At 41.2% G+C, this 27,882-nt stretch overlaps 1 protein-coding gene across 2 annotated transcripts in view; it reads left to right on the forward strand.

The window, feature by feature from the left end:
* Positions 1-27,581, forward strand: part of FAM53A (family with sequence similarity 53 member A) — a 69,190-nt gene extending 41,609 nt beyond the window's left edge. For both annotated transcript variants that reach the window (XM_059470877.1, XM_059470878.1), the window contains exon 5: positions 26,409-27,581. In XM_059470877.1, coding sequence (XP_059326860.1) covers positions 26,409-26,702 — 294 coding nt within the window. In that variant the 3' untranslated portion in view covers positions 26,703-27,581. The remainder of the gene's footprint in view (positions 1-26,408) is intronic.
* The last annotated feature ends 301 nt before the right edge of the window (positions 27,582-27,882 follow it).

Raw genomic sequence — 27,882 nt, forward strand, 5'->3', positions numbered from 1 at the left:
TTTCCTTGTTTTCCTCTTTCAAATACAATGGTGATTACAGTGTCTGTATGAAACAGGCATTATATTTTGGTAATAATGTTTTGTCTCAAAGTGAGTGAGTCATCTTCTGGACTGCCAGGCTTCAGAATATGACAGTCCTTGAGAACTTTCCATATGAGGAAGCAGTAACAGATTTGTGGGATGGCTAATGAATCATGGATAATTAGTGTCCTGGTCCTGCTAAGCTTTAGCACCTGACAGGTATTTTTACTTTCACTGGGGTGGTTTAGAGAAACATTCTCTACCCAGTTTGATTTGATCTGATATGTGAAACCTTTAAATGCTAGCTTTTTATATCATGGTACCAAACCAATATGAATTGATATCACAGGGTTACCTTTTGGGGGTTTTATTTGCCTAGTTTTTTGGGTATATTTTAGGGCCTCACAGATTAAGCTATAATCTATGAAAAATGAAACTGTAGTCTATTAAAAAGTAATTATTGTTATAGTGAGAGGGACAAGTGATATATTTTGCCTGTATTGGTGTGCATGTAGTGCTAGCTTCATACTGATTTAGATGAGAAGAAGAATCCTTGATATATCAAAGACAATGTATTTTTAGCTTAGTTCAAAGTGCTACAAATAATTACTTCAGTGAGCTAGAAGTTTGCAGTTGTATTTGGCTGCTTCTGAGAGTAGCCTGGGGCACTTAATCATCAGAGCTCACACTTGTGGGAGAGTCCTGCCCATAGCGTTTGGTATCTGCTGAGCATCAGTGGTCTCCAAATCCCTGCTATTGCAGTGCATCTGATGGTGTTCATCTATAGCTCTGTGCCTGGTGCAAAACTAGCAAAGTTCCTTTGGTTATTGATGGTTTTTGACACAGAGCTGTTAGTCTTTGTACCTTGTCCAAGGAACAGCCATTTTTTAGGAGGAAAGCCTTTCAAAACAGGTTTTGTAGAACAGGAAACTTGTCCTAAGAGCTCCAGGGCACGTCTGAGGCTTCTTGTATAGTCTCACATTTGTTGGGAGGAACTGTTCATATTGATGACAGATCCTTCAGGCAGGACCAGCAGGTCCCGTCCCAATACCTTCAGCTTCTACAAGGCTTGAGTTTAAACATGTTTTTAATTTTTCCAGTCCTATTTTAGTAAGTAGGCCCAGTTAACTGAGACTTGATGTACTCTGGCATCAGTGTAAGTACCTGAGGATTAATCTGCAGTTTGCTAAGTTGTTGGAGATAATGTCAGAGTTAAATTTGATGCTTTTCCCTCTTCCTGCCATGAACAAGATTAATATCTAGGTAGCTTAAATAAGGGGAGGGAAGGGGGTCAGGAATTGCTGTCCATCTAGGTCTCCATTTCAGATGCATCTGAGCTTGGCTAATCCAGATCTTGGGTAATTCCCCCCTTCATTATGATGAGAAAGGTCCTTTACTTACAGCTGTAACTTCTAATTAATGGAGTCCTTAATTTGTTAGAAAAAACTGTTTTAGTTTGAGCAGTGTTAGAGGGGGACCATCTTTTTTCCAGTCTTGTTCCTTAAAATGATCTTGCTGTCACAAACAGATTTAAGTTTCCTGTGCTGAAACATGACTGATAACTACATTCCAAACTGGAGTTACATGGGTCATAAAGTTTGTCAAGAAATGGCCTTGTGGGTTTTTTCTAGCCACAGCAGAGTGTTTTCTTGACCTAGTTATTTTTCAAAGACAGATGACTGTTTTTCTTACCTTAAACATTGTTGCCTGAAGGGGTTAGTCTGGTTTGACACAGTTTGGAGAACCTCTAGTCCCTGCCTCTGATACTGTTGAATTTGGATGCTATTCTGCCCAGCTGTGTTCTTGAAAAAAAAAGTAAGGTTCTTGAACTTGAAAAGCTCCTTCAGTAACAGGCCTTGAAAAAGGAAACCTTTGTCTGCACATCAGGCTTTTTCCTCTGGGATGACTCTTACATGGTACAAACCTAAAGTGTGGAACTGTTCTACCAGGAGTCAATATTTTTTTTCAGATGGCATTTAAGCATCTTTACAAAATGCATGTTTGTGTTTACTGGGAATTGGCAACCCAGCATGATGTCTGCTGCCTGATTTCACATGGTCTAAAAACTTTTTTCTCCTAAATGTTGCCAGCTTCTTTCCCTGTTACTGTGTCTGTGTGTTCCTGCATGTGCGTGTTTTATAAGGATGTTATGGACTATTGCTTGCTGCTGTAAGCTCTTTCTTTTGGAGGAAGGACAGCAGAACTGAATGTTGGAAGTGACAGCGATTCTTTGTCTATTGCTGTGTGAGAACAGGACTTGTGCAGAATTAAATAGTTTACACAGCTTGCCATTCCTCAGGTTCTGCTTCATGTACATTGCTGTTCTGTGCGTCCCTTTGGCTTTGTTCTGAGTTATTTTTGCAGCTCTGCTCTGCTGCTTTCTGTTTAGGGATTTTTTTTTCCCAAAGTTCTTTGGTCTGATGTCAAAATCCTGTTTAGATCCTTGTGGAGAATAACTGTCCAGAAAACCAGCTGTCCTTCTTGGTGCTGAGCATCAGTAAGTCCTGCTCCACTTTCCTTATGGCAGTGAGGAGTATTCTGTGACTTGCAGCAGAAGGATCCAGTGGAACGGAGTTGTGCTGATCCTCTTGTGTGATGGCATGACCCACAGTCCTATATAAATACACTGAGCTATTCTTAGGCTGCTGCCTTATACAAAACATTCCCTGACTAGGTAGGCTTGGGATCTGGTGACCCTGATGTGTGCTGGATGTTGTAGCCATGGCAAATCTGAGAGTACCCAGCATCTGTGAAGCCCTGTGAGCTCACTCAAACCTGTCCCTGTCCCCTCTTTGCTCTCAGACACACAGGGCATCCTTCTGCTAATGTGATCAACTTTTTTTATGGCTTGCACTTGTATTTTTTTTTTAGTGAATCTGCTTCTGCAATCAATGACTGTGGTTTTGAGTCTTTAACATTACCATATTAAATTGAAATCCTCTTAGCATAGTTCTGGCTTTTTCTGTCTTAATACATACCCTGAAAAATATGAAGACCTCTGGGGAACCATGAGACAAGTTGAATGTGTGGCAATCAGCAGTGAGAGGATGGTGGCAAAAGGGTGAAACTGCCCAAAACGTCTGTTTCTAAGCAGAATTTGGGGAATATCTTTCTTTTTTTCATTGCCACTGTCAGCAGTTTGATAGTCTGGAAGTTGGTGCCTTAAAGCTATGGGTTAAAAAAAGCATGCTAGTGTACTTGAGGAGGGGATGCCAGAGTTTGAGGGGGAAGGAAGGAGTGTCCTCTGCAACCTTTGTAGGTCTATGAATAGCTCTCAATGCCTGTCTCTTCCAATTATTAATTCCCTGAGCAGCACTGTTTGTAAAGCTGGTGTTCTTGAGATGGCCTTTGGCTTCAAATGTCTGTTTAGGCATAAATGCTGTTTTTTTCTTCAGGTATGAGTCTACTGATACACGCTGGATCTTCTACTTAAGGAGTTTCTCATGCGCCTGTGAAATAACATCAGTTATGATTCCTGTTCTCCTGTGTAGTGATGAAACCAAGTGCCAGTTACACAAAGCAAAAATCAATATACTGCCACCTTCACTGCAAGTAATAGCAGCAATATGAGGTGTTTCTCTGTCCTGCAGTGTAACCTGTGGGAGTAGCAGGAGCTGTGACCTAAATAGAAAGGAGATTCAAGCTAGTGCTACAACATATTGTCTGCAGAGTGTAACAAGTGACAGGTTTGGGACACTTTGAGTTTCTCCTCTGTTTATCTAAAAACAAAACAAAACAACCTTTTTTTGCTTTGATATCTTACAGGAGATGTTGCAAGCAGTACTGCTTGGCTGATTTAGCTGCTGTCATACTGGGGTGGGTTTTCTTCTGTTGTGGTGAAGCCTTTCCCTTGCTGTGAAACAGACTTTGTGTCTTCCATGGGGGATCATTTGATCTATATTCATTCACACTGAGGGTCAAGTCCAGTTTTGTAATGGTAATATGGTTTGTAATGCATCTTAGTGGTTTTACCTTTGGGTTACTGCAGAAATAACTTCATCCTTGAAGTTCATGTTTGGAAACTGTAAACCAAAGGATTACAGAGAGGAAATGAAGGAGGGGCAGGATGTTGAAATGCATTTTTAGTGAACTGTCATACTTGTAATAACCTCTAATCTGTAAGAGCAAACCTCAGTGGAACTGTTAGTGAACTATGAGTGCTGCTGTTAACTCCCTCTGCTTTCAACCTCCTTCCCCTTCTACATGTCAATTCCAAAGCAGTCATATTTAAATTTTTTGATGTGACTCCTACCTACTTCACGTTTTTTCTTCTCTCTTTTCTTCTCTGAAAAGGTTTTGTGTACACAGAATAATGCTAGTTTCACACTTCACTGGCCAGCTTGTGGTCAAAATATTTTTCTGTGATCTATTTAAATATGTCCTGAGATTTATGATAAATTTGTTCTTGTGTAACACTCCCCACCCTGCTAGTTTCTCTTCCTTAACCTTCTTCGTTAGGCTTATATACTGTGGGAGCATCAATTTCCAAGAAGTACCAACTGTCAGATGTATGGCCAAGCTGAAGTCTCTTGTTGAAAGAGATTGCACAGGTTCCTGGGCTTCAATATCCTGTAAAAATCAAGTGAATATTGCAGAAGTTGCTGTGGTTTGTTTCATTTTACTTTAGGATTAGCACATGAGCACCATCTAACATGGATTTTAATTGGAGCTGGATTTTATTGTTGATTCCCAACATGGTTGGTTTGTGTTGGAAAGCTGCCATGAAGAAGAAGGTTGTGAGTGATTTCTTTTACTCATGGCTGATGATATCACATGTCCTTATCAAGTGTGTTGGTGTCCTGGAGCTGGTTCTCAAGCTCTTCCTTCCAGCTGATCCCTCTGCACAGTGCCTGCTTAGAGAAAGTTATTGCTGATTGTCTCTTTTGCCATGCTAAGTGTTAAACCAGGCTCTGCTGAAGCAGACTGTGAACCTTGCCTACCTCTGACTAGTATTTTTTTCTATTTGCTTTTATTCTCTCTCCTTTAGAGCTCTTTTGTGTTGGTGGCTGCAGTCACTTGTTTTTCTTGTCCTGCTCTGACCCTTCCAACTGATTAATTCCTCGTGATGCAGTTTGATGGTGTGACCTTGTGCTTTTCTATAAATGTGCCCATGATATCATTTCAGTCAAGTTCATGAATATTCCAGCCTTCCCTTGTGGCTGATGTCACTCAGCTTGAGCTCCTGAAGTATGTTAATATAATGTGCTCTTTGAGGCATATTATTTCCCTTTTTCTAAGCAGTCTTCAGATGCATTGTCACAAAACTGTATTGGCACCTCCATCTTTGAGCAGTTGTTCTGTTTGTTGATTAAATTTCTGCTCTGTATGAGGGTCTCAGTATTGCTGCTCTGTCTTGCAGAACTCACAAATGATGATTTAGCTGGTCATGGAGGACAGCATTAGAGTTGGGAGCAGGTTTGTGTGCCACACTTGAGATAAATATACCAGTGCCCTTAAGTACATAAAGCTGGAAGAGATAAAGTTCTTAGCAAACTGTCTGGTCATGATGAAGAAGTAACAATTATTCTCTTCTGGGCTTGTCTTTCTGTGTACTTTGCTGGAGTAAGCAACTGAGGTTCAGTGTTAGTTTATTTTTTTTGTAGGCAGTGCAGGTTTGCTGCTCTTAGGACCTTTAGTACAGACTATAACTTGACTTTTTATTCCAAGGGCCGTGTCATAGCATGGTTTTGAATAACTCAACCTTCTCCTTTTGGGACAAGGTGTAACTTCCAGGAGCAGCTGTGTCATGCTGCTGTTCTGGGCTCCCTTGGACTGGATTCTGGTCACTCAGCTCCCTTACTTGTCTCATTTGTGGAAAAGTCTTTTAACCTGCTTTGATTATGCCAGTAAGGGCAAGTAGAATATGACATTGATTGCTCTGCTGAGTGGGGTGTGTGATCTGAGCTCTAAGAGCATGAAGATATGCCAGGGCAGAGGTTTTTCTCTAGAACTATATTCTGGTTTAAGGTCTGTTTGGATGGTAGAAAGCGGGCATGTGGAATAAAACCAAACCAGTAATTCAGATACAGTTCAGAGGCTTTTGGAAACTTTCTCAAGTCTCCACCCAAGAAACTTCCTGTGAGATCAGTGCACACAAGAAGATAAAGTACTAGGTTTAAACTGAATTACTGCAGAAGACTCATCTTCTGTGGGGTTTTTGATATTCAAAAAGACTTCTTAAATTCAGTGTGGTATATAAACATATTAAGGAAAATAACTTGCTTCAAACTTGTATCTGTAAGATTACTTGAGTGTAATGACTGCTGGGGATTTTCAGTGAAGGAAGAAAATTGGCTTCCAACAAATGCAGCTGCAATCCTGATGTGAAATGAGCTTTTGTTGCAAAAATACAAAGGCTGAGAACTTGTGTGCACGTGTGTAGGAGAGAACTTCCATTTTGAAATGAGAATGGTTTTAAGTTTGCAAAAAGCAAGAGGGACCTTGTCTTTTTAGAAGAATCACCCAGGAATAGGCAGTGTCCAGAAGCCTCTAAAATCTGGGGACCTTTTTGGTGTGGCTGAAGGGAGGGAGCCACAGGGAGGTCACTCAGTACTGGTGGGCACTCCTCTGGTGTGGATTTGGAGTGGTTTTGCAGTCTTTGTGGGGATTTACCAGCATTCAAGTGGTCATGTGTAGAAGGTTTTTACTGTGCATTTTGAAGCAAAAGATTAAAGAATTTTTTGTTGAATGACAAAAATTATTTATGGCAGAAGTTAGTACAGTTACTTTCAGGTGAGTCTAAAGAAAATCAAGACTAAATGAGACTAATTTTCTTTCAAATCTTGCTAGTTTCATTGTATCCAGATGTTTGGAGTTGTCCAACTTTCCATGCAAGCAAAGATGAAAAAATGAGTTATTTTAACATGGTTTTCTTTGATTTTGAATAATTCTCTAAATTGATTCACTTTTATTTATATAAGTTACTCGTTTATGTGTAGCAGAAGGAGCTGGTTTCACAGTTGCTCCTGAGATCAAGACTGAAAGTGTCAGTTTGGAGTGAAGAACGCTGCCTGTATGTGGGCAATGCAGGATGAAGTTAGGACTCGTGCTGTTTTGATATCGAGGTGTTGCAGCCTTTTCCTGTAGGTGATTTGCTGTTGTCATGGTTATAGTTTCTCTGCACTGTTCCCAGTGTCGGAGATCCCCCCACAGATTTTGAGGTTGCTTTGCCACGTGAACACATCTGCTGTGTTGTGTATCTGACTTTTAGGAAAATACTTTGATCAGACATCACCTGTCTGCTTTAAAAATGCAATTAAATAGTTCAAGTAAATATTTGCATTAGCTGGGAACTGAGGTGGTACCTTGGAGATTAGGTCTGTTGTAATAATGAAACTATAGAGAACAAAATGAAGCTCCTGAACAGGAGTTCTTAACTTTGACATGCAATAGAAGGTAAAAAGAGATTAAATAAAATTTCTAGTGTAAGTCATCAATTGGATAAGTATAGGTCCCTTTGTGTTAAACTTAATTTTGCTATGTCAACAGATGTATCTTGCTGACAGGGTGTTTTTAAAAACGTGGAGTGGCTAAAATGCTCTGGCCTGAACGATAAAATGGTAGCAATGTGAAGAGCTTGTCTTGCTCCAAACCTTTGGAGTCTGAGCTGCAGCAGCCTGTGTGGAACAGGAGCCTGGGTAGTTTTCCATTAGTTGTTCTTGTTGCAATACTGCTGTGACACACTTTATCCACCCAACTGCCTTTTTTAAGAATCTTGAACTTGCAGTAGTTAAAAAATAACTTGGTTCATTGAGTGCTCTGTGAAATGACTGTTCCATCGATCCGGATGTTTGCTTAAAGCATTTCCATTTTAACTGTCTTCCTTTGCTTTTGAGAAAACAGCGAATGCATCCTCACTTCTTAAATGCAACTGTTTCTGCTTGCTGAGCCTGGGCAGCCAGCAGGGCGCTGATAACTCAGTTATTCATGTGGCAACCTCTTAAACTTCAACCAAGTGACTAAGTACTCAAGTACTCAAATTAGATATAGAAACTGAGCAAATGATGTCAACTAAAACAATTTCAACAACTACTTTGTCAAGTGTAACTGAAACATTTTTACAGCTAGTCTTGGCGGTATGGTTTTTTTTTTTTATCCAAAAGAATATTCTTTCTTATAGGCATTATAAAGAAGAAGAATGTTTGGGGAAACAAAAATGCAGAGTACTTTTGAAACTGGGAAAGGAGAGAGGATCAACTCACTGAACTTTTTTTTGCAGGTGTTTGTACAAATTTGTCTTTCTCTGACCAAATACCGTTGCTTCCAGCTGCATGAAATGCACTGTACTCATCTGAACTGTACTTCTGTTTAATTCAACTGTGCTTTATGAATGCAAGGTGTACAGGGTGATTTGACAAGGGTTATTTTCATTCTGTCAAACATGCTTCTCCTGTAGTAGGGAAACACTCTCTGGTTTTAATTTGAAAACAGCACTAATATTTTTTCACATTAATTATTTTGCAGTATTACCAAAGGAAGCCTGGACTTAATTTTTTTTCCTAATCATAGCACCAATTTGACAACTTGTTGCTTTGAGGGGACAAGTTGTAGGAAGGCCCCATGTATGAGCTGAGGCTTGCTATGTAGCAGTTACCGAGTGAGAAGGGTGTGAGGTGTGAAGGACAGTGACAATTGTAGAATAGCTGAATGCAGACACTCTTCTCTTAGTGTAGTGCCCGTTCATTCTTTGTAAATGCCAACCCTTCCTAATTTCAGTTTTCCCATAAAAAAAGAAGAGGCATATCTTGGTATTTTGGGGGTTGCAAAAGCGGGCCCTCTGAGTCAGTAGAATTTTTTGAACAAGTATCTCCAGCACAAAAAAGTGTTTCCATGGTGTGTTTCAGAGGGATAAAATATTGAGCTATATTTTGGAGGCCTGTTGAAAATTAACATTCACTATTTGCAGTACTCTAGTGTTCTGGGCATCACTGCACAGTGTGCCTTGATCAGAAATATCAAAGTGTTGAAATTCTACTTGCAGGTTTTTTTTTAAATGTAACTATTTCATTTTCAAAAGGACGCAATGTTCTCATGCAAGAGGAGAACAACATCCTGTGCTGCCAGGGGAAGGAGAAGTGGCAGATGTCACTCTTGGTAGGTCTTTGGCCTGCCTTAGACCGGGGCCTGGCCCGGTGTGCCCCGTCGGGGTCCTGGTGCCTGCTGTGGGTCGAGTTTCTGCTCCTTCCGCCTTACCCAGGAGGGATGCATTAGCAGGGGCTGTAGTACAGCCCTCAGTAACATTTCTGGCTCTGCCTTCCCTCAGCCAAGCCTGAATAGTAAAACCCAAAAGAATGTAGCCTATGGGTCCTTTTTTCAGGCAAGAGGTAGACTAGTTTGTCACGACTCAAAAACTCTGTATATGATTGCTTGGGCCTCCAAAGGTTTTACAAATGCAGAGTTTAAAAGGGCCTTTAAGACCAGAGGTTGAGCAATTTAAGCTCTGCAAAGATACTGTCCTTCTGGGAAAGGGTTTTGCATATTCCCAGTGTTCTTCAGGTGTGGCTTTTGATACTCTATGAGACTTTTTTCATTTGTCTAGTTATATTTTAACTATCTCAGTTTTCAGTTCTGTTTTACGTTGATCAGTGTGTGCTTTGCTTGTCTTCTAGACTAATTCACATGACCAGTAAAGAGCAGGAGGACTTTGTGGTCTTGGCAGTGTTGGAACAAGAGTAATGTGATATAAATTGCTTAGCAGGACTGAAAGTTTTCTGAACTTCAGCTAATGCTGGGTAACTCCATCCCAGCCAGTGTGTTGAAAACTGTCCCTTTTAGAAAAGGGTATTTAAGTTTGAACTGGTAGGTTAAAATAAGTGATTGAAGTAGTGTTATGAAGTACAAATAGTATGAAAGATCTTAAAACAAATATGACAGGTGCTTGTGGCTTAACTGTCATGTCCTATTTTGTAGAGCTCCAAGGTTACTTGTAACTGCTGTAGTGTGCGTGAGAGTGGCAGAAATCAGATGTGCTTGAAGCATAATCAACACAGAGCCTCACTGAAATTCTTCATTAGTGCACAAAGCCAGAATTGATCCAGAGTCTCAGACTCTTGATGTGCTCCAAACCCCTCAAATATAAACTTAGTGTGGGGGGTTTTTTCCACTTTCCTTTCAGCATTTACTTCAAAGTTTACTTTTGCATAATAGCTTGCCTAGCAGGTTTTTGTTTTTGAGAATCTTATTCTTCATTTAAGGATCCTGTTTTAAGAATACTTTCCTGATTTAAAATATGGACCTGAAGGTTCCAGGGATTTCAGTGTACAGTCCTGAAGTACAATGCACAGGCCATTGTGCAAAACACTTAATATTATTTTGCTTGTGTAACTCTTGTAACTTGAGCCTGTGTTACTATAGAACCAAAAACTTTTTTAGTTGAATTTCCAAGGCTTGTTAAAATTGCATGTCCCAGAGCAATAAGCTTGCTTTTTTCAATTTTGAAAAGCTCACATAGTTGGCACAGTAAGGTGTGTTTTCAGGGCATGCAAGTGTGCAGTTGGGTTGGTAAATGGTCCTTAAGCTTGTTAAGTAGAAATACTTTGTCAGGTGAAGTAGGAGTGTAATAATGGAATTTATTATGAACAGAAATACTTTGCAGTGGAGTGTGTTTCACTTCCAGACTCACCTCAGACTTATAACTAAAGTATATATGTGCTCCATGTTGAAAAATACTATTCTCTGGTATTCATATTCTAAAAGAACTGAATTCTTTCTGCTCTCCTGGGGAGAGGACACCACATGGAGAGTTTGGATAACCATAAGAAGAAATGAGAATTTTCTGTATTTTCTGTTACTGAGCCTAAGGTCCTTTAACAGCAGAAGGCATGAGTATGTTAGGTGGTAATTAATAATCTGAGTAGTTAGGTGGTAATTGATAATCTTGAATGGCCTCAGTATACTGAAAGAACTTAATTGATTCCCATCTTTCGAGACACCAATAAACTCTTGGACATCCAAACTGTCTGGTTGTTTTCATATCCTTTGGACAGAACCCTGGTTTAAATTCAGCTTATTTCACCTCTGTTCTGTGGTGGTTGAGCTCTGCAGGAGGTGTCCTCTCCCTGCAAGAGTGGGCAGCAGAAAGAATTCAGTTTTTAGAGAAATGGGTCCTCCAGTCTGTGGGGTGCCTGCGTGTCAAGCGTAGTGCTTTTGTTGCACCTTGTAGTGATACAGTCTGATTCAAAAACAGTTAGATTAAACTTTAGGCTGTGGTTAATCTGGTAAATATGTTATTCTCTGTTTGATGGGGGAAGGAGGAGTCCCTTGTAATGCATACTTGCAGTACCTGAAGTGTGTATCCGGTTCTTAAATCTTAACAGCTAAAGAGCTGGATTTCCACCTTTGGTTTGAGGGAAGTGTAGCACACCCTGGTTCAGGTGCCCTGCAGGCATTGGTAGGGGACGCCAGCCAGTGTGTGCCTGTGTAAGTACAGCCAAGTACTAAGTACTGTAGAAAATGGGGAACTCTTGGGTATTGTCAGGGAATTGTCTGTACCTGTCAGGATAAAATGTTTCTACTGCGAGGAACAAGGGTGTTACCACTCCAAATCAGGAGGAGTTAACACTGAATAAGTTAATGTTGGTGACCTTGCAGGCTGGCATTGATGTGTTTATTCTGACTAGTGTCAGGAGACAAAGATCTGTTTGTGGCTGCTTACAGGGCACATACACAATTCATTTATATATTAAAAGCCCTTTCTGTACTTTTTTCACTGTGCTCTGCCATTGGAGACCTTGACATGGAAACATGTTGCTGAATAATGATCATCGTGAGGACTGAAGTAATACTGTTCAAAATGCTAAGTAGTGGTAAAAAACTTATTGAGGTTTAAAAAAGACATGTACTGTATGACTTTTTAAAAAAGTCACATTTTGTTCAAACTACCTCAGTGCTTTTTGAGCATTATTTTAAAATTAGAAGTTCAAGACTTGTAAGATCAGACTTTGCTTATAGTAGGGTAAAATATGAATCTCCTGTTGGTTCCTGGTTTTTGCCAGTATATAACTTGATGCAGTTAGAACCAGCTGCAGATCCATTTCACATAGGCTGGATATGCAAGAATATTGGCTGAGGGAGGGTTTCAGTGTTGGAGCTGTGGATCCCTTAGTCACTGGGGTGGAGGGGAGAGATCCCTAAATGGACCAGGATGGAAATGGAGTTTGTACAGATTCTTCTGGCCTGCCACAGTTCTTTCACTGGCACACAGCCACCCCTCAGATGCGTATGGACTTGAGAGTTAATCACCAAGCCTTTTCTTTGTGATCACTGATTTTTAAGGACAGATAACTGTTGCCTTTCCAGAGCCATCTGGTGTGGAAGGGAAGGGTGGATGGGCAGATCCTGGTGAGCCTGATCCTGGATCTTTTTGGCATCATCTTCTCCAGCTGCTTTCTGAGACTGTGATTCATCTGTCCCTGTAGTACTGTCTGAATGCAGAATCACACTAAATGTGCATATGTACTGGCTAATAAGGCCTCAGCTTTGTTAAAGGAATCAGGGAGGTTACACATTCCACATCTTCACAAAAGTGTCTGTTTATGTGCAAGCAAGCATCCTTGCCCCCATGAGAGTAGGATGCTTTGCTGTAAGGCTTGCAACAAGCTGCATTTTTGAAGATTTCCAGATCCTCTGATTATATTCCTGGTTAATCACCAGTATTAGCTTGCTCTCACATTGTAATATATTTGCAGGTTATGCAACAGCCTTAGGGAATTGAACTACAAGTTGCAATCTTAGTTTTTACTCTTAAACATACTTGGCAATAAATCTTAAATTTATTGCGGCAGTTACTGTATGTGCTGGCTTTTGTCCATGTGCTTTGTGTGGCCACTCCAAGTGCTGCAGCCTGATTCTGTCCTTGGCGTGGCTTTTATTGAGCTCTCCCAGCTGAGGCAGGCTGTCCTGTGCGAGCTGTGCTCTCGGAGCAGCCCTGCCGAGGGGCAGAGCCCGTGGGACGCGGCGGCCGCTGCTGGGGCGTGTGGAGATGCTTCCCAGCAGTGCAGCCCTCTCCACGCTGGCCCTGGGCCTGGCAATGGGCTGTCGGTGTGTTGTGCTGCCAAGGAGCCTGTCCGTGCGCCTGGCAGGGTGCTGTCCTCTTCCCTCCACTCGGGGAGAAACACAGGCAGTGAGGTGGAAGGAGACATCCCAGGGGCTGCTGGGTGGGCAGCACTGCTGTGTTTCCTCCACACTGAAATTATTGTTGCATAATGCCAGTGCCAATGAAAGTTCTATTAATAACACTGATTGCTTGAAGTTTCAAAGCCCTCAAGACTTTGTTGGAATCCCTTATAGTGGCTGCATGTTTCTGTTGTGCATTTGTAGAATTTAATTTTGACCTGTGTGCTACATGTTGGGAATGTTTTTAGTTTTTCTGCTGCACACAGTCTGCTTCCTAGGAATGCCTGACCTGTGCTGCAAGGTCTAGGAAGCCAGCTTGCAACCCTTATGGCTGCTGCCCTTTGGAACAAATAAGAACCCTATGAGCTCATATTTTACATGAGCTTTCTGCTTTGCTCTACAGGAAAATTTCTTAATCTGACACAACAGCAAAACTTTTGAATATTTGTGCTGCTGTTTGGGTAAAAACTTTTATGAGCCAAGAGATTAAGATGAATATATTGCTGCTATCAAGTGCATTTCTGAGAATTTAATCTGCATGAAGTACCCAAAGCCTTGCTTCCCTCAGAGTTCAAGGGACCAGCAATGCCTTCATTCTGTCCCTTGTCATGCTGCAGAGGCCACCAGTGTTGTGTCACATGCTAAAAGCAGAATATCAATGTAAACTCAAAGAGGTAATTTGAGGTTTGGGGGAGTTTTTGAGTGGGTAACAGCTGCAGCTTGAAACTCATCTCTGAAACAAGGTGCTTGCAGCAGCTGCTTATGATTTCTCTCTCCCTCTAACACCAGCCTGGCCTGGCAGAATGTACTTGTGACCAAAAAGAAAAATCTGTGTGTTTAATGAGGGTGAAACTTGGCAACCACGTCCCAGAAAAGCACTGCCAGGAGTTGTGAGCCACTTTTCAGATGGCTTAATGCAGTCAATGATCAGTTGTTTCTTTCCAGATAGTAACCTCCTTTGTGTGAAACACATTGCCCCTTACATTAAAACAATCTGCTCTCTTCTGTGAAGACAACATATATAGTGTTACATCAGCCCAAGACTGTCCTTAGTCAGCAGGTTTGATTTCCAGAATGTGATTAGGAGGATTTCTGCACAGTAAATATTCTGAATGATCCTAACTCATGTTTCAGTTTAGACTCTGTGGATTCTTTTAAATGGGCAAGGAAGAGGGAGCTGGATAAAAGAATGCTCTTGCCTAAGCAAGGGAACAAGCTAGAAAAACAGATGCTGCTAAAAATAGTTTATTACCAAGGTCTAAATATGGCTCTGTGATTCCCCCCTTATAAATAATGCAGCTATAAATCCTGCCTAGGTATCAATAAGTATTGAATTAACTCCAAACTGCTGAGTGTTACAGAACCTTTTGGCAGCTTTCCAAGCTTGGTGTTGCCCTTCATTCTGAGGATCAACATTTAATTCCTTAACAGGGGAAACCTGAAGAATTGATCCTCTTTGAATGGCAACATAGACACAGGGAGCTTGAATGGGTGGCTCCAGGCTCAGGCATCCCATTGCAATGGAAGGGGAGCTGTGCTTGATGAGTTTCTGCTAGGTCACAGCCAGGATGAATCTCCTCCTTTCTTTTCTGCAACGCATGAACAATCAAAGGCTCCTTTTTTATCTATTGTTGCTATGGAGGGCATCCATTTAAAGTTCAAATTCCAGCAGGCTTGGGAAGAAGGAAAGGAGATAGGAGTAGGCTGGGCTGGGAGATGATAGGCAAGCATCAAAAGTGAGCTGAAGACAAGCCAGCACTTTGTGCTGTGACAGGACAGAGCAGGCTGGGGGTGCTTGGTTCTGAATGGATGCCTGGAAGTGTTTTGGAGCAGCGAATGAAACGCTGCTGAGGTGGCAGGCACAGAGAGCAGCTGGCGTTTTGCTTTCTTTGCCTCGGCACAGTGGCTCTCAATGTGAAATTAGGCCCAAAATGGCATTTAATGAAGTGAGCCCTTGTGCTGGAGGTTCCCTGTGCTCGGACAGTGAGGGAGTGTAAGCCCTGAGGAGAGTGAAGAAAGGAAATATCATTAAGGATGGAGGTTTTCCCCCTGTTTAGTGAATGGATTCTGTAACAAATGTCTTGCAGATCCCCAGAGCTGCTCATCACTGAGCTGCTTTGCCATACCTGCAGTCAGCTCTGTATGGATGTTCATGGTACTTTCCTGTAAGCAACGTGCTGAGAAGAAGAGGAGGCAGCTCAGTATCTGCTGCAGAGTTGCTTTTCCTTCTTTGCAAGTTCTTGTGTGTACAATAAGTATTTGTTGCTGAAAGAGCTAATGAGTACCAGACCAGCTGCATTTAACATTATGAGAAAAGAAAGGGGCCATGTATTCACTCCCATGCCAGGTTTCAGCCAGCTGTGGATATTTCATTTTTAGTTATTACTTATGCCATCAGAAAATTGGATTATGTAAAATTATTGGTGATGGTGTTTGGAAAACAATGCAATACTGAGTTAAGAGCTATGGTTCAGTGTTAAATGTAGGGCACTTATAGTTAATGTGCCTAAGCTGCACCAGAGGGTTTAAAGAGATGTGAGAGCACTTTTCTCAGGTTTTACCATCTGGGTTTTGGCAGGTGGCAGAGGATTAAGTTATTTTTTTTCCCCCCGTGCTCTAAATTGCAAGAGATGATGGCTAGCAGAAGTGTTGAGTAGTGTTTCATCATCGATATGGGAACTTTTTCCAGATTTTTCGGCAACAAATGAAATCCCTGTGCAATTTCTAAAATGTATTAGAAAAGAAGTTGTACATCTTGGAATTTAAGTCAGGTTAATTCAGGGAGAGGGCTCTTTAAATATTCTATATTGTTGTAATAACATGTTAATCAAATTAATAGATTAGTACATTGTTGTGGTACTTGAATGCAAGGACTTAACTATGAAACTAGACTGTTCTTCCATACTCTGTTATCTGTTGAGAAGCTTCCCTTGCTTTTTGACAGTCACTTTGACTCAATGCATCATCATCTAAAAGAGACCTTAAACCAAGTTGATCCATCTGAGGCTTTTCTCTGCAGAGGAGTTTCTTAAAATCCCTTGGAAAAGTCTCAAACCCAGCTGTCACTTGGTCTTTTGCTAGACTTGCATTGCACTGATCAATTCCTGCTGCATGTATGCACTGGTGCATAGGTGTGATAAAAGCAGAACAGATACCTCAATCCTGTGAAAATGAACTGATGGGCATTTCTCTCCATCACTTAGTGATGTCAGCTTTTCCACGAGGATGGGAAATATTGACTTGTTTACATGTTTTTTCAAGTACATAAAAATTGAAGGGAAGTTTGTTCTGTCCTGAAGTTGCTGTTAGATGCAACTTCTAATGGGATATAGTTAATAAGGCATGTTTTCTGCATAAGTGGTCTGGAAGGTGATGGTTTAGTGTTGAGGTGAGCTGCAGATAATCTAATAGCTCATCTGTTTCTATATTTGAAAGTACTCATTTGGTTTTATTCTGATGTGCTTTGCAATGAAGCTTAAGTATTAGCAGAAAAGGAGTTTTAAATAGATGAGACTTGTGATGAGTTTCCTGATTTCAGTTTTCATTGTATTAGTAACCATGTGACTAACACTCAAAAGGAATGCTAGGAAGTTTGCAAGCTGGGATAGCATCAACAGATCCTCATCTCTAAAACAAGGCACATGTAGTAATTGAATGTACAGTTTTTTTGAATGTTGCAGCTTTCATGCAAACTCTGGGTTTACTACACAACAGAGGAAAACTGAGGCCGTGCAGTGAGAGGTTGAGCTCAGTTTTAGTGTTACCTCAGTGTTTTGGGAATGTGAGTGTTGACTCTGCCTTACACAAGTTGTGTATACTTTGCTTCTCCTCTGACTTGGCATGATGTGTTTTAAAACAAGTATTGCACTGAAGGATAAAGGACCACATATATGGTTTCCTGACTTAAAAAAAACATACTGAGCATCAACTGCTGACATGCTGTCAGCTTTGGTATTTGAGCCAATAAACAACTTGTCTGAATTTTATTTAGCATATAGAAGTTTTGGTACAAGTTGCCTAAGTATTAAAAATATATAACAGTCTTGTCACTTAATATCAGGATCACTTCCTGAACCATATTATTTCAAAAAAGTTCAAATAGTCCAAAATCAGATACTGAGCTAGAAAAATGCAGTCCTTGCACCATTCGCATTCAATCTCTGGTACTAATTCTTAAGCAAACTCATTGTGTTCAATTTAACTTGTCCCTGGAAATAATTAGTGGTCAAGGTCCACCTACAGTTTGAATTAATACTCCTGAAGGATTTATTGTTAAATTGTGGGTTTTGCATTGAGCTGAGCAAGAGATTGATAGCAGCACTTGTGCTTTGTCTGTGTATCCCTCTGTGCACTTGCACAGCAAGATCTTAGGGCTTTGTTTTGGAAAATTGGTTTGAGGAAGGGGAACTGTTCCCAAGCTGATGGGGTAGTTTTCCCTTTTCTCTCCATGCCCCTCCCCTGGCAGAAGTGAACTTTATGGCCCAATTATGGAATCCCTTAAAATGCTGGTTATGATGGGGCTCCAGCATAACGCAATAACATAGGTGAGTGTGACATCTGTCAGTAACTAATGAGGGCAGCATTGCAATCAGGATTTGGGGTTTACATCTCTAATTTCTCCTAAGTTTGACCCATCACATCAACTTCATATTGGACCTGAGGAGAAAAATGAAGTTAAAAGAGAGCATGCAGGAATTTGAAGAGAAGTTGGTGCGTGGATGTACGCTGCAGCAATTGGTGCATATGTGATTCAGTTGTTAAAGTAATTGTTTGCAGCTCATAGCAAAGTCATGAAGGAATAAGACCTTGGCTAAACTTCTCAGGAATAGAACTTCTCTATAAAAATAGATGACACATAAATGGCAGGAAATGAAGCCAATATGGTCATGTTTTGAAGCCACAAGGGTCAAATCCTGTCCTGTGTTACCCCAGTGCATAATCAGTCAACTTAAACCTTGTTGCTTGAGAGCCGAGTTTGGCATGGCAAAGCAAACTTTGAAATGTCACTTTTTATTTGGAGTTTTGTGGAAGCACAGGTAGAGCTCTTTCTCTTCTTGTCTAAATGTGCCTAGTTAGAAACTGAGAAACTTATTAAAACTCCTGGGGTTAGAGGTAACTTTTTTGTTTTTGTCATTTCAGAGCTGATTGTAGTCTGTTAATTCTTCTGTCAGAGGAATAATACATCAGAAGGCTTTGACTACCCAGGGTGGTCTTTGTTTTTGGATCCTGAATGCTGAACACTGAGAGATGGTGCTGCAAGCAATCAGAGTCTTGTTAAGCAGTTTTCTTGTGCTGCTCCTTTTGTGCCTGTGTTTCTGTTTGGGGATGTGTGTGTAGCTCATGTTAATGATGTGTGTGTGCCTTCTTATTTCCCAGTCTGAAATGTGGAAAAATAGATGCGTCTTTCATCTGTATTAATTAGATTTGGTTTAACTAAGTATTCATAAAATTATTTTATCATATTACTACAGAAGATGGTAATACACAGTTTAAGTTGTTTCTTGCTTCTGCAGCCTGTTTTCTTTCTGAAAGGAAAGGTAATAGTTCTTGAATAGGAAACAAGGGAACAACTCTGGCAAAGCATGAATCACTTCTGCTGGGAGAGCATGTGCTTGCATTGTTTCCCTCTGTGTCCTTCTACAAAACCAGATGTGTTTATCATCCCTGTGAGCACACAAGTGGTGCAGCTGTTTGTTCATCACACCATTGCTCATTAGTGCTGTTGGCTGATTGGATTTGCCAGACCAAAGCCTCTTGACCTTATGCAGCTCAAGCACAGTAAGGCCCAATTCCATATTGTCCAGCTCTTCAGTCTGTCCATCAGGTAAATAAATTCACTATCCATAATAGAGATGTGCTTAGGGTCAAGCAGTGAGTAGTAAAAACCTGGGTAAAGGTGTGCAGAGACAGTGGTTTACCTTAGGGCAGAAGAGTTTCTGTGGTGCTGCAGGGACCCCTGACTGCAGCTGTTGTTGAAGCAAGACCAGAGCAAGAATCTTTCCCTGCTCTTTCAGTGCCCTTTGGAATAACTTTTGGAATAACTTTTCCTGTGGTGCTTCTTTGCCTTTGAAGAAAGCTCTGTTTTAATGCATGGGTGCATTTCAGATGAACACTGCTGCTGTATCCAGGAATTGTCCTGTTTGGGTTAAACCTGCTCCTCCCTGGCCAAGCCTTGTGCTGTACTGTGCACTGAACAAAGCAATGGCCCCGTGTTCCACTTTGGCACTGTATTTGTTATTGGTCACTTCAGAGGAGTTAAATCCTCTGTGTGCGCCCCTCTGTTGTAGCTAATGGCATAATTCATAGCATCTGTAGGTGCCTGCTGGACTGCTCCTAAGAATAGCTGAAACTTTCTCTGCTTAATTACATGCAGGTGAAATAGGTAGGCCTGATGTTTGTAGAGTGCAATTCCACATTCTCACACTAATAAAAGCTTGCATGATTTATACTCAGACAGGGAAGGTAAAAGGTTGCAGTTCACAAATCCACTGAATTAGAAAATCTAACATCTTGATTAAAACTCTGTACTGTAAAGTTTTAAAAATGTGGTTTAATGTTGGTTTGGGCTTTATAAAAAGGAAAATTGCTATATATGTTCACCCTCTCCATGTTAACACTAGTGTTGAATCATATTCTTGACTGGATTACATTAAGTACTGCATTAACTTGCTTAGCTTTCAATTTGCCTTTAAAAACAAACAGACGTTAACCCCTGAGATGAATGGTCCTGAACTTGTAGAAGCTGCTGAAACCCAGCACAAAGTTTCCTGCACTAAATTGCCCCATCTGACCAAAATTTAATTTTTAAAGTTGCAGTACTAGTTTGGCTGCTTAAATTCAGTTTTTAAACAATTTTAGACTGACAAACTTTTCTTTAATCTGCTTATATTCCTTAGTTTATGTTACTTGATGTTGAGACTTCCCTGAGTGCATGTAACCCATGGAAGGGGTGAGCTGGTAGCTCTGAGGGGGCTGGGGATGCTCTCGGTTTTCAGATCATCTTTGCAAACCACTGAAAGGAAAAGATGCTTTGTTGGAGGGCATATTTAGAGTGTGAAATTTACTGTTGTATGTGCAGTGCCCATGATGGATGATTTTCAGGTCTGAGTTTGGGCAGGGGGCAGTAGGTGTTTGGTGCTGTTTGTAATCCCTGATGTGTTTGGGATCTGCCATGCCTCCAGCGTGGCTGTGTGGACTGGGTGTGGTAGCAGTGATGCTGGCTGGGTGAGTGGCTGCTCTGCAGCTCTGGGGGCTGCAGTGCCTGAGTGTGAGATCCCCTCTCCAGCTGGGGCCCTGTGTGGGTGCACTGGGGGAACTGCGCCCCGATTTCCCCTCCTGCCCCCCAGGCTTGGTGCATTTTATCATTTTGCACTTGGAGACTTAACCTGTTCCAGTGGTTTCTCTCAGTTTACACAATGAGCAGCCTTGTATTCTGGCATATCTGAGCATAATTAGGTAATTCACCATTTCACTTAAATATTTATTCACTTAAATATTTCTTTAAGACATACTATTCTTTTTCAATTAATGGCACTGAATAGAAAGCCAAATTAAATCACAGGTCCTTGCAGCTTATCAACAAAACTTATAAGGACACTGTGGCGCAATTTAGAATATGAGCATAAATATCTAGGCCAATAAATAGATCAACTTTCATGGTAGACTACACCAGAAAACTGCACACTTAAATCTAGAACAGTCTGGCTAGTGAGAGATGAAAGCCCGTTACATCGTGATGCTGTTCAGCATCTGATGTGAAAGGAGTTGATGGCAGTTTCCTTCCCTCCCTGGGCACCTACATCTAAAAAAATTGAAATCGTCTTTGAAGATAGAGCAGAGACAAAGCACTGAACAGTTGTCATTTCAAGTCATAGCCATATTGCTGTGTGCTGCTGTCATCTTGTACTGAGTTTTAACTGGGTCTTTGGCATTGCAAATAGAGTTTTACCTTATTTGACTACAAGAATTGCAGCAGTAATTCTTTCTGTGCTGGGAGAATGGTTATTATAGTTCAGTGTCTATTTACATGGCAGAATGTTAGAGGCTGTTTGCTCTTTCTCATTCATATTCACTATTCCAGTTCTTTTCTGATCACTAGCTGTAGATGATGACATAAACATTGCCTTTTTCATATATAAAGTACATGTCAGATTTCCAGGAAAATGAGGGATAACTGCAGAGCTAAAAAAAAAAAAAGGAACAGCATCTGTGGTTCCCAAATCAATTTGAACAGAGACTTGATTTTGCCCATGAAGGTGTCAGGAATTTTCTTGGGATTTGATGGTTTCCACATAATACATAAATAAGTACATAAGAAATAGTTTTGTTCACTATTTGGTTTTTTAACCTGGTGCAAGAAAATTAATTATGGGTCTTTTGATTTACTTCAAATGCATAACTTAAAAATCTGCAGTGGTTTTGGTTCTGAAGTCTTTTCCTAGACACTTGAATTATAAAATCTAATTTATTTCTACACCTTTTAATTTCTTGTTTGAACAGGGGGAGATTCTTTCCCACTTAAGGGTTTAACTTCTAGTGCATTAGCAAGCCTCAGGCACATAACATGGAGAATACTATATTGTTTTCCTCCTGTCAGCACCACTTTGTACCAATGAAGCAGCATTTCTACTCAGCTGCAAATTTCTTGAAAGCAAAGGTTATCTGCAAACACTGGGGGTGTTCACAAAATGCTCAGTGCAATTCAAGACAGAAAAGTCAGAGTCAAATGTCAAGAGATTTATTCTACAGAAAGATTATTAGTTTGTTACATAAACACAGCATTTTTATTACTGTTTTTCACTTCATGCATAGTAGAAGATGCAGGGATTAGGAGTGTGATGGGATATTTTTTAATCTGTACAACACGTTGACATTTCTAATTGTTTACAGTAGACTCTGTACATATCTCCAACTTGAATTGTCACAGGTGAAGGTACTAATGTGCCTGAAGTGAAAATTGAGTTTTCAGTTTTCACATCAGTGTGTGGTGGGTGTGATGTCAGCCAGGTGATGGTTTGTTCTTTGTGACTGAGCCCTGCTCAGCACCAGGCTTTTGTGTCAGTTCTGACAAAGTCATTCCTTAAGCCTCCCCCTTAGCTTCACTTCATGGAATCTCTTAAAAAAAAATTGTTCCCTGGTTGTGTTTTGTTGTTGCTGAGACTCAGCTGTGACCTCCTTGGGGACAGGTTTGAGACACAAATGCATTGTGCTGTTTGTGGTGCTTCTGATCTGAACTTTAGCTATGGGTTACCATCAGTAAAGGCATTTTTGGAGCCAGTCTCACTAATCTACAGGAAACCTAATTCAAGGAAGTGAAGTAAGGACCCATGAAGCTCTCAAAGGGAGAAGTGCAGCCCATCTGACTTGCCCCATCTCCATCAAGTGGCTAGATACAGGGAAGGAACAAAAAAGCCACATGTTGCTCCATGCTTGGCTTCTGCTACTTCAGTGTTTTGCTCTTGGATTAGATGCTGATGCTCTGGGAAGTTCCAGAATCTCCTCCTCATGAGGACCACTGCACCATCCATGTATTTCATATTGCTGGTAGAGAGACCTCAGCAGTGGAGAAGTGCTGTGTGCCGGTGTGAAAGCAGCATCTCCTGTGCCACTGCAGGCAGAGGTCTCAGGATGGGACAGGAAGCAAACCAAATAACCAGTCTGATGAATTCCCTGTCTGCCCAGGCCTGTGCCATCAGGGGTAACTGGTGCTGAGAAGGCAGCAGGATGGGCTGAGGCCTCCTCTGCTCCTCAGGGAGTGCCAGCTGCTGCAGCTGCCCCTCCTCAGAGCAGCTGGATCCTCACCCACTCAGAGCCAAGGGTGGACTGGGGGAGAAGCATGAGAACTGCTGCTCCCATTATACACTAGGTTTTCATGCTCATAAATGTCTTATTTTTTCCCTTGACTACTGTAGCAAATGCTCTAGTTTTGTTAGTAAAACAAAAACAACCTTTTTATTGCTTTTTATATTTGGAAAGTGATGTATTATGGGTTTCTGAAGTGAAGGTTTAATAAAGAGTACAGACATTAGCTTCCTTTCAGGCTGCTCTGGGCCTTTCTTGTTTGCTTTGTATGGCAAGGGTCTAGAGAGTTTTCTTTTATTTCCTTCTTCACCATTGTTTTTGGTACAAAGTTGGGGTTTTTTCCTTAATATTCAGACATTTTATCGCCTCACTTCTTTTAAAACTCTGAGGGTTTTTTTTTCCTTTTTTGCCATCACACAAAAGAATGCTTCTAGCTGATTGAGTTCTATCCATTGCCAACTGTGGACTCTTTTGTCTTGCTAGTCCAGCATCCTTTATGAAACGAGGACCATTGAGCAAGTACTCGCAGGCTCCCCACTGGGCACAATTGTTCTTGAAAGGTGTGGTACTGTACCAGTGCAGCATGGAAAGCTGCAGTTCAGAGGGCCTGAATGCATTGCAATTCCTACCTTTTGCTTTGTGAAAGGAGCTGGATTGTGCTGCGAGATAATAAATCCACCTATTTTTAGTTTGGTGAGGTTGTGACAAGTGGGTGAACAAAGAACCAGTTGAATGCACTTGCTGTTGTGTTGAAACCAGCTAAAAGTTCCCATTCAAGTGGTTTCAGCACAGTACAGCTAACAGGCAATTTTCCATTTATGTACACAAACCTTCTAGAAGGACAGCTGTGTGGCTGGATTAATTTCTTGCAGTAAATTGAATAAAAGATATTTTGAAGGGGGACTGAGGAATTCCTTTCTAAGACAGTGAAAGCAGAACTTTCAAAGCTTCTCTTTATTTCGTTCCTTTTCTTCACAGTTCCTACTATAAGTTTAAAGAACTGAAAATATTGTCTCTGTATGGAGATAGAACACATCTTTTGTTTTTCAAAGCAGTGAGATAGACTTAAGATTAAAATATACTTTAATGTTTTTTACTTTAAAAATATACTGGTTTGCTTTTAAATAAATAGGAGAGAAATTTGTACCTGTTAGTCATAGAGAGAAACTCAAATGTTTCTACTTGAATAAAATGTAAGTGAGCTATATGGAAGCATTTTGAAAGCAGGAATGAATATTATACTGAAGCTGTTTTCACAGGAGAGTGAAATTTGAAAATACAAATATTTTTGATGATGCAAGGTTGTTTATCTTACTGGTGTTAGTCACATGCAAAACTGGATAAGGGCTTTAACCATGGCTAACAAAGACTTCTAATTCCTCCTGGCAGAACTATGACTAGCAGTATTTTTTTTCTGAGGGCTCATCTTCAGATGCAGGCCTTGGAGTTACATAAATCAGCTCCTAGATGAGGTCTTGTTTGTCTGTTCAAACAAATTAGGTTATCCCTTATTGCTCTTTTTGCTTGGAAATGTATCACTTGTTAACCAGCCATCTAATGTGTGTTGTGAGATATGGAAGCTGAGTAGGGGAAGAGCAGATCAAACCTCTGATCAGTGGAGAAATGTGTTGCACTGGTGTGTTAAATGTGGTGCAGGCTCAGGGAATGGTGCTGCAGTGCCTTTGCTGTGGAGGGGCACCAGTGATGGGGCCACCATCCCATCATCCCATCCCCGTGCTACCCATCCCATCCCATCCCAGTGCTACCCATCCCATCCCATTATCCCATCCCATTATCCCATCCCATTATCCCATCCCATTATCCCATCCCATTATCCCATCCCAGTGCTACCCATCCCATCATCCCATCCCATCATCCCATCCCATCATCCCATCCCATTGTCCCATCCCATTGTCCCATCCCATTGTCCCATCCCATTGTCCCATCCCATTGTCCCATCCCATTGTCCCATCCCATTGTCCCATCCCATTGTCCCATCCCATCCCGCCTGTGCTGTGACTGAGCTCCAGCCCTCGAGTGCTCTGCTTTGCACCTTGACCTGAGCTTTCCCTCCATGAGCTTTCCATGCAGATTGGATGTAGGGATGTCCAAGAACTCTGACCTTGCAGCATGGCAGTGGGATTGTCTGCAAGGCGTTCCACATGTTACATCAGCCTAAGGGATCAGGCTAGTCCTCTCCCCCTGGTGAGCTTTCCTTGCTTAACCAGCTGTTTACAGACAAGGCTAATTCAAATTTCTTCTGGAATTGTGAAGTTTTGTTTAAAAAAATGCCCAAAGATGCTGGTAAGCCCCCTTATGTGGGTGCTGGTGTGCATTGGTGGAGCAGGAACCATTACACTCATGTCTGGAAGAGCATCTGGAATACAGCATACTAGGAATGTTGCAATGTTCCCATTTCAAATAAACAAATACGAAATACTTAAGAAATGAGAAATTGGGGGAGGAAGCTGGAAATGGGTGTGAAAGTTGGTCCTGTTCCCTGTGGATCTCCTTGTAATACAATGATTGCTGTCTGTGAGGCTGGAGTCACTTAACCAGTGAGAGACTGAAAATGAGTGTGACATTATTGTGTCTTGCACCACTTCTCAGAGGAGCCCTGGCTGTTTCACCCTCCTCTCACTGGGTGCTTGCATGAGGCACAATTTGGAAGGTTTTCACTTGTTAAAGTTTAAGTTCTGCTCTCTGTATATTTGTTTTTTTTCTTAAATGCTCTCCCTGGATTCTAGCCAAGGATCCCTTACAGCTCCATGAGGAGCTTGGGTATTTTCCTTTATCTCTGGTACAGAGGTAGCACATTTACTGAGTGTTTCTTTTCTTTTGCCATTGTACAAATAAGGATGAGTGCCCCTCTAGTTTTAATGTCCTTTGAATTGAAACAGAATTGCTCCTGAGCTCCTGTTCAGACCGTACCCAGCTGAAAGACTAACCAAGCAAGATGCTCCCAGTAGAGGCTTGGGTTTCTTCTGTTTGAGATTACCCAAATGTGCCAGTTGTCCTGGCAGTCTCTGAGGGGACGCCTGAGGGCTCATTGTCTGCAGGGGAAATTAATTGTTGACCAGGCTGCAAGGCAGCTGTCTGACCTAAATGCTGGTGTCACCAAATGCTCTGCTCTGGACTTGCCAGAAACCCAGTACAGCAAACTGGGTGGGTGTCTCTCTTTCCTCATGTAGTTGAACCAAGGGTAGGTTTTTGGCTCTTCTTGCATAAAAAAGGGGACTGTTTTTCTCACAGATGGGAATCTAGGCAAAATATCCATGCAAAGCCTGACTGTGGAGTAAGTAAATACCATTCTTCCTCTTCCTTCATGCCTCTCATTTTGAGGATTACTTTAAACACGTGGCACTCTTGAGTACATAGACTCAAACCGTTCAAGAATGTCAAGAATTTATTCTGTTCCTCCTGTCCAGTCATGTTCAGAATAGTCATGGTTTCTCTTTTTTTTTTAATTGCAGACTTTAAAAAATTCCAAAAGTCTTTGCTCCCTTGACTATGAAGATGACGACGATGACACGCAAATGAAGACGATCGTGTCCTCGCCCTGTGACTCAAATGACCTCATGGGCGCGGTGACGCCCGGCTGCAGCCCGGTGCAGGAGCGGCGCCCGTGCCAGGGCGGCTGCCAGGGCGGGCAGTGCCAGCCCGCGGGTGAGAGCGACGAGGACACGAGCGACTGCGAGAGCCACGAGGAGGGGATCTTCCCCCTGGACTGCGGGGACTTGGACCTGGAGCAGATTGAGAACAACTGAGACTCCTGCAAGCCGGGTGCTAGAATCAGAATTGTTCTAAATTAAAGCGATAGAGGATTACCTTTGCCATGCATAATCCATGTCCCTGAATCTCTGTATTGCCTATCTTTGGGGCTGTGTTAGAAGAAATGTTTCAGGTGGGGGAAAAACGTGAACCATTGTTACCTGTTTAGTCTCTATTGGTCAATATGTGGATGACAACAACAACAACAAAAAATGTAGGAGGTTAAATGTTATTTTGAACATTAAGGAATAATTTTGATTAAAAATTTCCTAACAAATATTTTGCATTTTTATGGCTTTTACAGTTCTGGAGAAAAGCATCTCTATTTTGAAACGAATTTTCAGAAGGGCATTCTATAAAACTAAATCTGTCTACAGTGATTCTGGTGCGGGTCTATGTTGCTTTTGTTAAAGAGCTTAATGTGAAAAGTGAATTGCGTAATGAAATTGGTAATAAACCGTCAGATAGAACTCTTAAATATCTGGTTGACAACTGGTCCAAAATATTTAACTGCCATCTTTGACAGTGTCTGGTTAAAAAACAACTTCATAACATGTACAAATGTTCTTTTCATACATTCAGGACTTTTTTGATCAAAATATGGTAGTGACCTTAAAGGTTAACATTTTTCATTATTTTACTACTTGAATTGTTTTCTAGCCTGAAGCAATGCTAATTTAGGTGGGCCAAAACTGCAAGTAGCTGCCCACCTACTTGGTCATTATGTTTTCTGTGTTTCAAAAGAATGTACAACAAGAGCACTTGAACTTTTAGACAGGGACTTTGTAATGATCAATTCCCCAGGAGGTGATCCCTTCAGCAATACTAGAAGGAAAATAGTCCTTGAATTAAATAAAATGACATTTTGCTTTGCACTTGTGTGTCTGTTCATGGATTTTACTGGTGAAAAATGTGGTAAATTCTGTAATGGGGTATTTATGCCTGGAATTTGGTGGAGGGGAAGGGCAGATTTCTGGTCATCTGAAACAGAAGTGATGTCAGGTTTGTCTGGAGCTCTGTGAAATAACTCATGCTGGATCCCACAGGTGTCTTCATGATTACATACACTGGAATAATCTCAAATGTCATAATGCACTCATTGCAGACTATTGCAACACATACTTTTTAGTTCAGCTACAATAAGGAACTTCCTCAGTAAGGGGGAGATTAATCTCC

Source organism: Ammospiza nelsoni, chromosome 4 (genome assembly GCF_027579445.1).
Source record: "Ammospiza nelsoni isolate bAmmNel1 chromosome 4, bAmmNel1.pri, whole genome shotgun sequence".
Lineage (NCBI taxonomy): Eukaryota > Metazoa > Chordata > Aves > Passeriformes > Passerellidae > Ammospiza > Ammospiza nelsoni.